Genomic DNA, 16,423 nt, shown 5'->3' with positions numbered 1-16,423 from the left:
CATTATTGGTTAATCATTCACAATAAATGAATAGAATTCATTTTTCCATTTAATTTATGGTTTACTAGTCTTATATGCACGCGATGCGTGCGAAATTATTAAAAATTAAAATTGTTTTGTTACAACTAATCACAACAAATATTAAGCACTAAAAAATTATCTGGTCCGGAGGCTCACGACCTTGGGCTCTAGGAAATCTTTCTTTTGGTATTTTGGCGATCTTTTTGTTTGGAGTGAGTGATTGTCTTTGTTGTCTTTCTTTATCCCACCATTTTGACCTTCGATCTTGTATACCTTGATCTTCGTTTCTACCGTTAATATTTCTAATCACCATTATCAATTTTTCTCTATTTAAAAATATATCTTTTTACTAAATTAGTAGAACATAAATTGCAAAAGTATTACTTGTTTGGGGGAAAGATAAACCGTTTCTCTATTTTAATAAAAAAAAAAGAACATTTTTTTATTTGGTGAACAAAAGCAAAATGAAACATCCTGATTCACCTAATACAGTCATTGGCATCTCAATGGCTCTACATCAAACACCTAATTCACCTAATTCAATCCTTGGCATCCGCATATTAATCTCACCTCTTTTGCTCCACCGAAACCCCAACTTCCTCTCCCTTCAGATTTAGCCATCAACAAACTCCCTGCAATTCCCAAGTGCATTTCCAATTTCATGCCACCGAATTATCGAATTGATTGATTGAACTCGAAAGATGTGGAGTTCAATTGCTGATTTGAAAGAAAATCTAAATAAAATTTCTCTTGATGTCCACGTTGATTACGACGAAGAAGATGAACTCTCGATCCATGGCTACGATTCTCTCTACTCTGATCGTAGGCGTTCACACAGTCTTGTTCATTCCAAATCGCCTTCAGATTCTCCGATTATGTCGAATGGAAATGAGTCTCAGTACGTTTCCTAGGTACCGGAGTTTTTTTCTTCTCTTTGAATTTTCAATTGTTGAGCTCAGTACTCAAATTCGCTGTAATTTGATGGAATTGTTAAATTTTATAGTCGACAACTTCAATCTCTGCTGAAATATTGCGATTGGAATTGTAAAATACTCACCATTATTGATTTGCAAAACTTCTAATTTTTAATTCTGACCCTCCCGGAGGTTTAGCCTTTTATTACCTTTGATTTGAGGCATTTACTGCTCTTTACGGTTTTGTATGATTAATTTCCTGATTGAATGTGAATTGATTGTTGTTTTAATACCTTTATTACTCCTTGATTTTAGGCATTTACTACTAATTTGGTCTTAAGATTTCCTTATTGAATGCGAATTGATTGACGTTTAAACAATTGATTAGCCAAAAATACTGGCACTCAAAAAGTTTGCCCGATTTGTTATTATTTTCAGTTTTTAAAATCTGTATTTAATCAACTTTTTAAAATAATAAATAATTAGATTTACAGTGAAATATAAGAGGGTATTTTAGTATATTTGTTTGGGGACACCAAAAGTGGTGTTACCGGAATGCCCCTCCCCTGTTGGCTTATAGAATAGAGATTAAATGATGAGTCCCTTCAATTTGACGATATATTCAAGATAGACTGTCAGGACTAAAAAATGTCTATCAAGTGAACTTGAATGTCAAAAGTTGAAAATGGTCCCTGGTCGGAGTTTTCTATAAAAATTGGACGCAGACGACTAGAATGCAAGATGACTAGTAGTTCTGTTTCTTGAACTATGTGAACATGGCAATGTCATAATCATTTGCATAGATACTTACTTTGGGAAGACTAGTATCGGACAGACCTATGAAACTTTACTGTAAGAGATGAAAATCTGTCATAAGTAAATTTCATTAAAATTATTAGACACTAAATCCTCAATACCTGAGTGATTTGAGATTACTTGTTTGAGAACTGGTTGCTTTGACGTTGACCAACCGTCGCACCGTAAAAGGAGGCTATAAAGGCAACGCTCAGGTAATCACCTATCAAACGAAGTCTAATCTCAAGATCGCAAGACTGGGATTGTCCTCCCATAAATCGGGATGAGATGCTTAAAAGTTGTACAAGGCCACTCGGAGAGCTAGAAACTGTGAAATGCATGGCCGTGCTCAGATGAATCATAGGCTATGATTATCTGCTTATTTGATCAGTTGAACTCTGAAACCGAGAAACACCTCTGGACATAATAAGGATGACAGCTCTTACCTTATGTTCAAGAGCAAGCATCGAGCGACAAAGGAATTAGGAAATGCTCACTTGTCCCTAAGGACAAGTGGGAGACTGAAGGAAATAATGCCCTTGGTCCAAGTATGCATTCAATGTTAAGTCTAATAAATGCGGTTCAGTATTAATTAACAAGTTAATAATTCAGTGAGATCAAGTGAGCTGAATGCCTAACTAGAGGCCGCTTCAGTTCAAGTGGAATTAATAACATTAATCCACAGCTTACTCTTGACTGAACCCGTAGGGTCACACAAATAGTACGTAAACGGATCAAGTATTAAATGGCATTAAATACTCTATCTTTGGATATTCGGAATCGACGGATCTTGGTTTCAGTGGGAGCTGAGATCGTCACAAGCAAGAAATGAATACTCCGGAAACGATGATATTGCCGGAAACGGAAATATGGATCGTATCGGAAATATAAATATTATCCAAGTCGTAGATGTTGCCGGAAACGGAAACATGGTACGTATCGGAAAATATTATCGGAAATGGAAATATTGCCGGAATATATAATTATTGCCGGAAACGGAAATATTGTCAGAATCGGAAATATTATCGGAATCGGAAAATAATTCCGGACACGGAAATATTAAATATTTGTTCAAAACGGAAATTAAATCCGGAATCGGAAATATTAAATATTGTTCGTATCGGAAATGAATTCCGGAATCGGGAATTTAATCGGAAGCGTATCGTACGAATAAGCATCGGACGAGGCCTGCCGGACGAAGGCCCAGCACGAAGCCAGGCCATCGCCCAACAAGCAAGGAAGCGCGCACGCCAAGGCAAGGCAGGCCCAGCGCGCCAAGGCAAGGCTGCCCAGCGTGGGCTGCGTGGGCCGAGCGCATGCGTGCGGGTGCCCTCGTGGCTCCGTGCGTGTGTGTTTGTGTCCATGCACAATTCCTAAATCTATTAGGATTTGGTGTATGATTAAACTCCTATTTCTGTTAGGATTATTTAATTAATTAGAGTCCTTGTAGGATTCTAAGTTTAATTAAATCGTATCCTACTAGGATTCCAATCCCCTTTCCAAACCTCTATAAATAAGGGCCTAAGGTCATAATTTATACGAACGATTGAAGTATTCAAAGGGTATGTTTTTGAAAGAAAATTCAGCCACTCTCTTGCACTAATAGCCGAAAATTCCTAAGCACCTTAAGGGCGATTCTAGTTGGTCAATCTTGAGGCGGATCCGGACGTACTGTGGACTATCTACGGAGGGACGACACTTGGAGTCCTAAAGACTTGTTCTTGTTCGGTTCGGGCGCAGCTAGTATGCATCTATACTATGCTAAATGATTATAAATAATATGCTTTCCTGGCTTTATGGTTTTTCCGCATGATTTATGTATTGTCATATGAATCATAACCTAACAGTGACGACTCGTCAGACATGCTGATCAACGATACAACAAGGCATTATACCCTTAACAAAATTGGCATTCACACCAATCACTAAAAGAGTGCATTCCACTCATAAAATGGAGTCATACATTTTTTGTTCCCTAAAAACATGATACTAAGTTCATATTGAGCAAAAATTCCCTAAGTAAATTTTTTTTTTAACTCCAACAAAATCAAAATTCTTCCATAATTTGTCATTCATGAATTATGAGGAACGCAAGCAATGTACCAAAAACACCTACATTGTAAGAAAACACTAGAGTCGTAGGTATACTTGGGGGCTAGTATAAACATGCCCAAATTCAACAAGAATCAACATACTTGCGAAAATTAACATGCACAAACTAATTAACATATTATGTAGAACATTTCCAACTACCTAATTGAAGGAGGGGCACAAAATCAAAAACCCCCAAATCAATTTCATGCACAAAAAACTTGACCAAAAATACTGAAATTGACAAAAAAGCTCAAAATTACTGAAAATTACTTACATTGGGAAGATTAGGGAGTGACTTGGAGTGGAATTGGCAAAGAAAAGTGAAGAAACGATCGAGTAAAAAATCAGTTGAAAGAAGTGAGGAGTTTGAGCGAAAATGGTGGAAATGGGAAAGGAAAGAGACGGTCCGCGTATTTAAAGACCAGCCTCCCCTTCGCATTTTCAACGCCCATATTTGGGCGTTAGGAATTCTCGCGCCCAGAGCTGGGCGCTGAAAGTGTTTCCCAGATAGCGAATATTCGCTGTCGGGCACGCGCAATTCCTATTTGTGTAAAATATCCGTTATCTTGATATTTCTCTCCCAAAAACGGTATTTTGCAATATCGTTAACAAAAATATACACAGTGTGGACCCACTTATAGGACACACCTAATCGGGAAATATTGCGACCCACCAACAGGTTGCAATCACAAAAGCCCTTCTACATAGGCAAAATGAAAAAGCAAGAAATTCAGAATGGGCTCGCCCACCCTCAGCGGGCGGGGTCTGCGTCACTAGCCGCGCAGATCCTCAGTTTTCCAAAAATAAAATTTTCAAAATTCAAAATGAAACAGGCTCGCCATCTTCAGCCGGCGGGGTCTACGGCGCAAACCACGTAGGTCCTCACTTTCAAAAAAATAAACACAAAACAAATTTCAAAATAGATTCGTCCACTTCTATCGGACGGGGTGTCCACCCTTAGCGGACAGGTTCGCCATCTTTAGTCGGCGGGGTCTACGTCACAAGCCGCGTAGGTCCTTATTTTCAAATTTCAAAAAAACAGATTCGTCCACTTCTATCGGACGGGGTGTCCACCCTTAGCAGACAGGCTCGCCATCTTTAGCCGGTGGGGTCTGCGTCACTAACCGCGCAGGTCCTTAATCGCTGCAGCGATAACTTTTTCTAGTTTTCCATTTTTTCCAAAAAAAAGAACGATGTGAGTAGCTTCCCTTTTTCCAAAGATTGGTTTTTCGTTTTTCCAAAAAAGAACGATGTGAGTAGCTTCCCCTTTTTGCAAAGATTGGTTTTCCGTTTTTCCAAAAAAGAACGATGTGAGTAGCTTCCCTTTTGCCAAAGATTGGTTTTCCGTTTTTTCCAAAAAAAAGAACGATGTGAGTAGCTTCCCCTTTTTTTCCAAAATTTAAAAGAATGGTTTTCCGTTTTTTCCAAAAAGAACGATGTGCTGGATTTTCCTTCGTTTTACGTCCCATAAAAACAAGGGGGTTTTCTCGTTTAGGTAACCCTGAAAATGAGAATCTTTAAAAACATTTTTACCTTGTGATTGGGTTTGTCCAGGCCCAATTACACTTTATAGCTTTGATTTCGAAAACATCTGTAGCTACTCCCAATGACAAAGTGAGGGATTTTTTACGCACCTTTAGATCCTTCCAATGACAAAGTAAGGAAGTTTCTATACTATCAGTTGACAAATCCCAATGACACGTGAGGGATATGTCGACACTTCAAGTGATGACCCTTAAGTCAAATGTTATCACTCGGGGGCTCGTGAGACCCTCGCAAAACAGGTCACATACACCATGGCTTGTGTGGCGCACTCCGTCCAGTACTTTGACCATCGTCTCATCCCGAGACTCAGTCAAAGTTGGGGCTAACTGTAGACACCTACTTTTGTCCCCATTTCCGAAAGGGAAGGTTCGATGATGAGAACATAAATCTCCACTTGACAACGCATCTCCTATAAAATAACGAATCTCAATTCCCCTTTTCATTTCACCCGAAACCTGCTATTTATAGAAACCTGCTATTTATGGAAACCTGCTAAAAATAGTAACTGCCGTAATGGGTAGTTGTTAAAAGTGGCAAGTCATAAAAGATAGAAACCTGTCAGAATTAGGTGTTGCACTCCAACATAAATCCTAAATGAGATAGAGATTACGAGAGAATCCTATTCCTAATATGATTCGAAAGTAAGAGTTACGTATTAATTAAAATCCTAACGAGCCTAGAGTTCGTAACGGGCCCAGACGCATTCCGTCACAAGGTTAATACGCACTAAAAGACTCGATTAAGTCTCAAACACTCCGGATTCTAGGAATCCAAATCTGACTAAGAAAACAGCCCAGATCCTATTTTCAACGCCTGGCTCTGGGCGCCGAAATCTTCGGCGCCCAGGCCTGGGCGCTTAAAATACCTGGGACGTGTTCTTTCCCGAATTCCTCGTGGATTAGAGTTCTACAATTCTATCTTTCCACGAACTCTTTTCTATAAATAGGGCCCTAAGTTCGACGTGAAAAAGGACAACACACAATTATTATTCTGAGTATTGACTCTAAACCCCTAAGCCTAAGCCTCACGCTGCAAAACTGATCACGCGTTCTGTCGCAATCGATCCATAAATCGAACAGAACGTATCATGTCCCATAATTTGAGATTCGTTAAATAAAAGGAGAAATAGCAAAGTCAAAGTGGTTAATTTTCTGAGAACCGTGACGCACCTCTCAAGGGTGCGTCGTAATGTGTCCCTTTTCTATGATTTAATTGCTTTCCTCGCCCTTTTATGAACTGTTAAACTAACTAAATCTGATTGTTCGATCGCGCCTAATAAATATGATATTTTTGGGAAATTGGATTATCATGCTAGGTCCCTTAAAACAATCTAAATCAGATAATCGCACTCGATCTAGTACTATATGTTGCATATTGTTAAAATCAACTCAGATTAGTTTAATAGTTAACACATGTCCCTTCAATTATTTATGCTGAGCTAGTAAGGATATCCTACCTCTGGAGATATCGAAGAGCGAGTACTCCTCTCGGTAGTTACAGTCCCCCGAACCCTCAATCTCTACCTTGCGGGTGTATGTTGAGAGATCCCCACACCAGGGATCACAAGGGAACCTACGGCCGTCGTGGTCAAACATAATTGCACTTCCTTTATGTCACGATAACCGGGTTTTGTCACTTTTTCTCATTGTCGTTAAAAACTGAATGGCTACTCCTATATTACTAGTCAATTGGGTGTAAACTCACAGGAAATCCAATTACACTTGATTTTTTACAAAAAAAAACGTCACACCCACGAGGGACAAGGTCACGCATTAGCCTCGTGCTTTTTCGACCCCCTCACACTTGATGCCCAATATCTACTGTGCTTCTCCTAGATCCTTCATCAAAAAACATTTCCCAAGCCAAATCTTGACAGAGTTCAACATAGGAATGTCATTTCCGATAAGTAATATGTCGTCGACATATAATACTAGGAAAGCAATTTTGCTCCCACAGTTTCTGTTAAAACGACGTTTAAGAAAGCGGTTTTGACACCCATCTGCCATATTTCGTAATTTTAATATGCAGCGATTGCTAACATTTTCCAAATAGACTTTATCATTGCAACTGGTGAAAAGGTTTCATCGTAATCCACACCGTGGACTTGCCTGTAACCTTTTGCAACCAATCTAGCTTTGAAAACTTCAAGTTTTCCATCCTTGTCCTTTTTTAGTTTGAAAACCCATTTTCTTCTTATGGCTTGGTAGCCATCTGGCAAATCGACCAAATCCCATACTTGGTTTTCTGGCATGGAGTCTAATTCAGATTGCATGGCTTCTTGCTATTGCTTGGAGCTAGGGCTCGTCATAGCTTGTTTGTAAGTCGCAGGTTCATCACTTTCAAGTAATAGAACGTCATAGCTCTCGTTCGTAAAAATACCTAAGTACCTTTCCGGTTGAGATCTATATCTCTGCGATCTACGCGGGGTTACATCTCTAGATTGACCATGATTCTCACCAGATGCTTCTAAAGATCTCTGAGTTTCATCTTTAATGTCATCTTGAGCATTCTCTAGAGTTTGTTGTTCAACTCGAATTTCTTCGAGGTCTACTTTTCTCCCACTTGTCATTTTGGAAATGTGATTTTTCTCCAAAAAAACACCATCTCGAGCAACAATACCTTGTTCTCAGATGTATTGTAGAAGTAATACCCCTTTGTTTCCTTTGGATAGCCCACAAGGATACATTTGTCAGATTTCGGATGAATTTTGTCTGAAATTAATCGTTTGACGTATACTTCACATCCCCAAATCTTAAGAAAAGACACATTTGGAGGCTTTCCAAACCATAACTCATATGGAGTCTTTTCGACAGCTTTAGACGAAGCTCTATTTATAGTGAGTGCAGCTGTATTTAGTGCATGTCCCCAAAATTCTAATGGAAGTTCAGCTTGACCCATCATTGATCTAACCGTGTCTAGCAAGGTTCCGTTCCTCCGTTCCGACACACCGTTCCATTGTGGTGTTCCAGGAGGAGTCAATTCTGATAGAATTCCACATTCTTTCAGATGGTCATCAAATTCATAGCTCAGATATTCACCGCCTCTATCAGACCGCAGTGCCTTAATCTTCTTGCCTAATTGATTCTCTACTTCACTCTGAAATTCCTTGAATTTGTCAAAGGATTCATACTTATGCTTCATTAGGTAGACATAACCATATCTACTGAAGTCATCAGTGAAAGTGATAAAGTAGCTGAAACCACCTCTAGCATTTGTACTCATTGGTCCACATACATCTTTATGGATTAAACCCAATAGTTCATTTGCTCTTTCTCCAACTTTAGAGAAAGGTTGCTTTGTCATTTTGCCAACTAAACATGATTCGCACTTACCATAATCCTCTAAGTCAAATGGTTCTAGAATTCCTTCCTTTTAGTAAGACTTGGAACATGGAAAAACTCTTCCAGTTCCAAAACTAGCCCTGAGGGCAACGACAAATAATAAGTTCCTACAGCTAATGCAGCAATCCGTGCTCCATTTCCCACTCGTAGGTCGACTTCACCCTTGCTTATCTTTCTACTTCTTCTTAGTCCCTGTGAATTAGAACATAAGTGTGAGCCACAACCTGTATCTAATACCCAAGAAGTTGAATTAGCAAGTATACAGTCTATAACGAAAATACCTGAAGATGGAACGACTGTTCCGTTCTTCTGATCTTCCTTTAGCTTCAAGCAATCTCTCTTCCAATGCCCTTTCTTCTTGCAGTAGAAGCATTCGGATTCAGAAGTGGGTTGACTGACCTTCCTCTTTTCAGATTTGGCGCCAGCTGGTTGCTTAGTCTGGCTGGCCTTGTTGCCACCTTTCTTAGCATTCCTCTTCTTTCCAGATTTGTTGAACTTGCCCCCACGCACCATAAGCACATCTTGCTTATCACTTTTGAGCGTCTTTTCAGCGGTCTTCAACATACCGTGAAGCTTAGTGAGCGTTTTGTCCAGACTATTCATATTGTAGTTCAGTTTGAACTGATCATACCCGCCATGAAGAGAATGGAGGATGGTGTCTATAGCCATTTCCTGAGAGAATTTCTGATCCAGCCGACTCATATTCTCAATGAGTCCAATCATTTTGAGAACATGTGGACTTACGGGCTCGCCTTTCTTAAGCTTGGTCTCAAGAATTTGCCTATGAGTCTCGAGTCTTTCGACTCGAGCCAGATCTTGGAACATGTTCTTTAACTCACTGATGATCGTGAAAGCATCTGAGTTGATGAACGTTTTCTGCAGATTTGCACTCATGGTGGCGAGCATTAGACATTTCACATCCTTGTTGGCATCAGTCCAATGATTGAGGGCTTCCTGAGTGACCCCGTCGCCTGCGGCTTCGGGCATCGCCTCTTCCAGGACATACTCCTTTTCTTCCTGCATAAGAACGATTTGGAAGTTCCTTTGCCAGTCAAGGAAGTTTTTCCCGTTCAACTTCTCCTTTTCGAGAATTGACCGAATGTTGAATGAATTATTGTTTGCCATAATTAAAACTACAATTGAAAAGAATAAACAAATAAATAATCATTCACAGTTTCTCTTAATAAACTTAAATTCTAGCATACATGCATAATTCAATGTTCATTAAGCATTTTATTCAAATTATGTGTTCCGGCAGGTGTGAATAAAATGATTCCAAGATCCTAAAACCATTGAAGAATTAAGCACATTATGTATTTTGACTCAATTCTAAAACATTTTAGGTAAGCAAAAACCTTTTGCTAATAGTCTAGAAACTACTCTTGGTTGATAGGTACGTCTAAGAACTTATTAGGTAAACCTATCGATTTTGCCACGACATAAAAGGACTCCTTACTTATATCGTTGAGTTTCACCAAAACTAACATGTACTCACAATTATTTGTGTACCTTACCCCTTTAGTATCGATAAGTAACACCTCACTTTGGCGAAAACTATTACTAAGATCGATGTAAAGGATATCCAAGTAAGTGTTATTTTGGCATGGCACCTTTTAACTCAATTTTTAAGTTTGGAACTTAAGGCTCTTACTATGTTGGTTAGATTTTAAGTGGACTAAAATCCTTAATCATGCAACATAATCAAGCCACAATCTCATGCATATTTAAGACATATTTAAAAGCAATAAATAACTTAAAGCATGCATAAGATAATTGTGATCTAGTATGGCCCGACTTCATCTTGAAGCTTCAACTTCAAAGTCCGTCTCGAAAATGGAAACTTCGTCTTGAATTTCACCGTGGGAGGCGCCATTTTCTCCAAATAGGATAAGCTATGATTAAACTAATTACAACTATTTGATGGTACGCAGACCATATTTAAATTGAAAAACAAATTTGGTGCATTAGACCAATTACATTCAAATTTAATGGTGCGCAGACCATATTTTCTATCCTATTTGGGTCATACTAGTCACTTCATAACCTGCAAAACAGTACATATACAATATATACCATTCACCCATTCATTATCATGAATGGCCCACATAGCTGGTTAGTAAAAACACGTTGTATGCATCACATAAATATTTGCAGCAATTAATCAAGGGCACCAATAATCTACCAATTATTCAGTCGTTATTAATTCTAATCAAGTTGTTTAACCTTAAAGGATTTGTAGACCTAATCAAGAGTTTATGACTAAAAAATGCTCCCACTTAAACCAATAATTTCATATGCTTTACTAATTTTAAACATAAAAATGTATTTCTAGTCTAACCGGAAACATACAAATTTAATTAAAATTTAAAGCTCATATAAATTTATAATCGAATCCATTAATGTAATTTATTTCAGTTGAATTAAAAGAATTTAAATTAATTCAAGATTTAATTTTAGTAAAATAATTCGTATAAATAAAATTTATAATAATTATAATATTCAAAATTAAAATCCAAGAAAACAATTTAAATTACGAATTTTAAAATTAATTAAAATCGTTTCCGAACTGAAAATTAAAATTAAATTCAAAGCGCATCAATCGGGTCAAGACGAGGCCATGGGCTTGCGCCCATGCCCTGTCGCGTCCACGAGGCAGCGTCGCTCCTCACGAGTGATCGCACAGCAAGGCACGAGCAGCAGCCACGCGCAAACGCAGCAAGCCAAGCCACGCTTGCGCGCAGCATTGCTCGCTGGCTTCGTAGCGCAGCAGCTGCTTGGCGAGGCTGGGCGAGGCAGCGCTCGTTGCTGCGAGGCACCCCTCGCTGCCCGCGCGCGCGCCTGCCATGGCTCGTTCGCCTTGCTTCTTCGCCCATCCGCCCATGCATCATCGCAGCACTCGACGCAAGGCAGGGCCACTGCCTTGTGCTCGCGTGTCACTCGCCTTGCTCGCTGCATTCGTACCGCATGGGCGACGAGCTCCCTTGCTCGTCGTCGCATGCCGCACTATACAACACCCCTTAAGGGTAACACGTAACGTCCATTGCTTTGTGCGTGCAAGTTTTATGAGCGGTTTTCATAAAAATTAAAACTTTTATTTCCAAAATTAATGACAATTTAATAAATCATATTAATTTCATAATTTTAGGGCGAAAAATCGAAAATTTATTAATCAATTAATTTCCGATTAACATGGATTCAAATCTAGGTCATAAAAAAATTTAAAATTTAACACAAATTAACAATTTTTATGGTGGTTTTTAATCATAGGTATCTAATTAAATTATTAATTAATTATGAAAATCAAATCAATTCTAAATTATTCGAATTTCAACAAATTAATCATAATTACAAATTAGATTGTATAATTAACAAGGCTAGGCATTCAAACTTGCTAAACATATACAGTAGGTCAATCAAAAATTCAAGATTTATCAACAAGAATCGCAAATATTTAATTTAACATCTTAAATTTACAAACTTTTGCGTTCGAAAAACTATAACCTCCGAGAAGTCATAGTTAGGCTTCGAATTTGGGAATTCTGGGTTTCGGCGAAAAATCGCTCGATTTGGTTGAGTAACGAACATTCTGCCGAAAACCTACATACATATAATTAAATAAACGCAATTTGCAATTAATTAACAATTACGAAAATTAATCACCCCTTTTAATTCCTTGCAAATTTGTAATATTTAACCATGTTTATGCAATTTAGATTATGAAAATAATAAGAGGCTCTGATACCACTGATAGGTTATGATACATATGACAAAACATAAATCATGCGGAAAAACCATAAAGCCAGGAAACATATTATTTACACATAATCATTTAGCATAGTTTAGATGCATACACTTTGTAGCGTGCCTTCCCTAGCTGCGCCCGAACTGAACAAGAACAAGTCTTTAGGACTCCAAGTGTCGTCCCTCCGTAGATAGTCCACAGCACGTCCGGATCCGCCTCAAGCTTGACCAACTAGAATCGCCCTTAAGGTTGCTTAGGAATTTCGGCTATTTGGGTGCAAGTGTTTGGCTGATTTTGCTTAAAAACCTTACCTTTGAATACTTCAATTGTATCTATAAATTGTGATCCTAGGCACCTATTTAAAGAGATATAGAAAAGGAATTATAATCCTACTAGGATATGGATTTACTAATTAGAATCCTATTTGAACTCTAAATAATAAATTTAATCTATTAGGATTAGGATTTAATCTTTGCACGAATTCCGATAGGATTAGGATTCGTTACGAACACGAGCGTCGTATGGCCACGAGCATCGCACCACCCGCGTAGGCCTTGCGGCCCACACGAGCAGTCGCTGCTCGCATCCCACGAGCGCGCTCAGCGCGCGCCCGCCAAAGGCCTTGCTGGGCCTGGCCTTGCGCTGGGCCTGGCGAGGCTGTGGCAGCTCCGTGTTGGGCGCTCGGCTTGCTGGGCGCGGGCCTGGCTTCGTGCTGGGCCTTCGTCTAGCAAGCCTCGTCCGATGCTAATTCGTACGATGCGCTTCCGATTAAATTCCCGGTTCCGGAATTCTTTTCAGATACGAACAATATTTAATATTTACGATTCCGGAATTAATTTCCATTTCGAACAAATATTTAATATTTCCGTTTCCGGAATTATTTTCCGATTCCGATAATATTTCCGATTCTGACAATATTTCCGTTTCCGGCAATATTTCCGATTCCGGCAGTATTTCCATTTCCGATAATATTTTCCGATACGTACCATGTTTCCGTTTCCGGCAACATCTACGACTTGGATAATATTTATATTTCCGGTACGATCCATATTTCCGTTTCCGGCAATATCATCGTTTCCGGAGTATTCATTTCTTGCTTGTGACGATCTCAGCTCTCACTGAAACCAAGATCCGTCTATTCCAAATATCCATAGATGGAGTATTTAATGCCATTAAATACTTGATCCGTTTACGTACTATTTGTGTGACCCTACGGGTTCAGTCAAGAGTAAGCTGTGGATTAATATCATTAATTCCACTTGAACTGAAGCGGCCTCTAGCTAGGCGTTCAGCTCACTTGATCTTACTGGATTATTAACTTGTTAATTAATACTGAACCGCATTTATTAGACTTAACATTAAATGCATACTTGGACCAAGGGCATTATTTCTTTCACCATATACAACAGCACTTAAAAGTGGGGGCTTCAAGCCCAAATATCTTTCAAAACCCAAGAAAAAGTGTTCTTCAACACTAGGCATGCATGGCTCCGGCATAATGGGCCACCCCAATATGGCACTAAACTCTTCAGGGAGGGGACATACCTCATTATTTCCAAAGCGGAAGACATGATGATTCGGATCCCAAGCCTCCAGAGCAGCAAGAATGAAGTGCGCATCAAGCTTTACAAACCGGAATGTGGTGAGCACCCCAAGATGAATGCCATCAAGCTCCCTTTTCTCTAATTTGCCTAGCGAACCAAGCCAAGAGTTCAAGGCATTTTTAAAAGACAGCCCTTTTTTCTCTTCTTTTCGTGAGGAAGCAATATACAAAGGAAAGCAGGGAAGGATTGATGAAAAGAATGATCTAAAACGCTCCCTATTTATACAAGAACCGGCTCTCATCACAGCACGTTAGCGCCAGGCGCCGGTACCTGCGCCATGAGCAGGGGCCTGCAACGAAGGACGAGGCCACCGTCCCCTTTATGATTCTGAGTACACACTCTTTAGTGCTTTGTACAGCAGAGTACAACCTCAATTATTCAAGATTCCAAAGCCGCAAACCGCGCAATTTCAAGCAGTCCGAGTCAGCACCTCGGGCCGATTTCGGGTCAATCTGTTCAAAATTCAAGCATTCTAGTCCTAGATCGGCGTCCTAAGTCGAGTCTGCATATCCATAAGGAAAATTTGAATATACTTTGACTTGTGCTTTTTCTAACCAAAAAACCTAAGTCAAAGTGGGGGCTTATAGTGGGTATGTACACCCGAAAAAATGGGCAAATTTATTTAATTTATTTGCAAATTTTTCATGCATGCATATAGCTTAATTTCAAAGGCACACACAACGCATACAAAGTTCAATTTTCAACTATACAAAAACCAATATTCAGCCATACAAGATTTAAAAATTCCAAACCTTGCAAAATTCAAAGCCATACAAAAGTTCAACTTTCAAATTGAACCATACAAATCCATACAAATACAACCCATAAAAACTCAATCTAGGCAAGCTGGAACTCGCTACCATGTAGGGTCAGTCCGAGTCATCATCAGCCGTATTGTCAACCACGGGCTCCTTGTTCCTGCTGCGCCTCCTAAGGCGCTCCAGATCCCGATCCAGCTCTGTCCTAGGGGTACCAGGCTCCTGCTCCGAGATACGAAGAGTACCGGGAGAGTGATAAGCTCCCTGCTGAGGGGAAGGGTACTGATAAGGCTGCGACATCGCCATGAACCGGCGCTGCGCCTCAAACATCTAGACCTGACGCATCCTCTCCATCTCCTGCCAGCAAGTCCAAGGATCCGCACCCCAAGGCTGAGGGCCGTTCCCTCCGAAATAGTAACCGGATGGAGGAACAAAAGGCCTCGAACTGCTCGCACCCCCAAAAGAATGCATGGTGGGATCAACATACACAAAAGGGGCAGCTCCCTTATCAGCATCAGAATGCCTCTTATAAGTACCAGCACCGGACCCCTGTCCCAAATCCATGCTCGGTCCATCCTGCCTCAACAAAGTCTCCACTTGGGGCTCCCTGTCAACGGAACCTCTGCGACCTCGACGGCGCTCCTATACAAAATACAAGTTTTAAGAAACAGACATCCAAGTTCAAAGTTTCTAGAGTACAAAATATCACAGTCAATGAAAGCACCTCTATGTCCCGGCCAGAAAGCTTCTGGGTCAGCTTGGCACAATGCCTCTTCAAAGAATCAATTATGAGCATCCAGCGACGCACTCTCACCCGAGGCGCCTGCATACAAAATTCAAGATTAATTTCCGGATACAAGATTACAACCAGTTTCAAGAAAAAGCAACAGTACTTACAGCTGCATAATGCTCCGGTACAACATCATACGACCTCCGGTGCGGAGGAGAAGCTACAGGAATGGTCACCTCCCCCTGCTCCCCATCCGAGTTATCATAGCGAACAACCCTATCAACATAGAGAATGTCCTCGGGGTCGACCTCCTCCTCCTACAAACATTCATACAGTGATTCAAGAATACAAGAATTCAAGAATACAAGAATACAAGAGTACAAGATTACAAGAATACAAGAGTACAAGAGTACAAGAATTCAAGAATACAAGATACAAAATTTGAGAGCTCATCGGCAGTACGAAGCGTACTGGTGGAGTAAGCCTCTTCAAGAAGTCCTCATAGAGACCCCTCCTATCTACAAAATTCCTCCAGGGGAGACAAACAGCATCGCCCCTAGCATTCAAATAGAGCTGGGCAAGCTCTTCGTATGGCGTCAGCATGGACTCCGTGGGTCCTTAGGGAAAAGCCTGTCCCCCGTACTATGCTGAAGGGACACACGCTCTTCCAAGTACCATATATGGCGATACACCCCCGGGAGCAATACCCGCCACCCGGACAAGAAGTGGGCACGAGTAGCCGAGGCAGGTACAGGCGCATCAGCAAAAGGACGCAAAACCACCTACAGAGAATACAACGCAGGCAATTATACAAGTGAAAATACAAAAAGGCAAAACAGTACAAAAGGTTTACCTCATCAGCGGGTAAAACCATCCAAG

At 40.1% G+C, this 16,423-nt stretch overlaps 1 protein-coding gene across 1 annotated transcript; it reads right to left on the bottom strand.

The window, feature by feature from the left end:
* Positions 1 to 14,747: 14,747 nt before the first annotated feature.
* Positions 14,748 to 16,028, bottom strand: LOC130465768 (uncharacterized). Its single transcript, XM_056834620.1, has 3 exons — positions 15,712 to 16,028; positions 15,539 to 15,637; positions 14,748 to 15,456 (listed from the first exon to the last, which is right to left on the bottom strand). Exons 2-3 carry the CDS (start codon positions 15,608 to 15,610, stop codon positions 15,145 to 15,147), a joined length of 384 nt encoding a protein of 127 aa, XP_056690598.1. The 5' UTR covers positions 15,611 to 15,637; positions 15,712 to 16,028; the 3' UTR covers positions 14,748 to 15,144.
* Between the last annotated feature and the right edge of the window lie 395 nt (positions 16,029 to 16,423).

The sequence above is a fragment of the Spinacia oleracea genome, chromosome 1, assembly GCF_020520425.1.
Source record: "Spinacia oleracea cultivar Varoflay chromosome 1, BTI_SOV_V1, whole genome shotgun sequence".
In the NCBI taxonomy this organism is placed as follows: Eukaryota; Viridiplantae; Streptophyta; class Magnoliopsida; order Caryophyllales; family Amaranthaceae; genus Spinacia; species Spinacia oleracea.
Note: the sequence above shows the minus strand (reverse complement) of the source record. Positions and strands in the feature narration are given on the sequence as shown.

Bases quoted from the DNA above. Each gene is read 5' to 3' on its own strand.
- LOC130465768 (XM_056834620.1), bottom strand. From the start codon at position 15,610: ATGCTCATAATTGATTCTTTGAAGAGGCATTGTGCCAAGCTGACCCAG. The intron at 15,457-15,538 runs GTGCTTTCATTG...TATTTTGTATAG, and splicing joins TTTCTGGCCGGGACATAGAG to GAGCGCCGTCGAGGTCGCAG.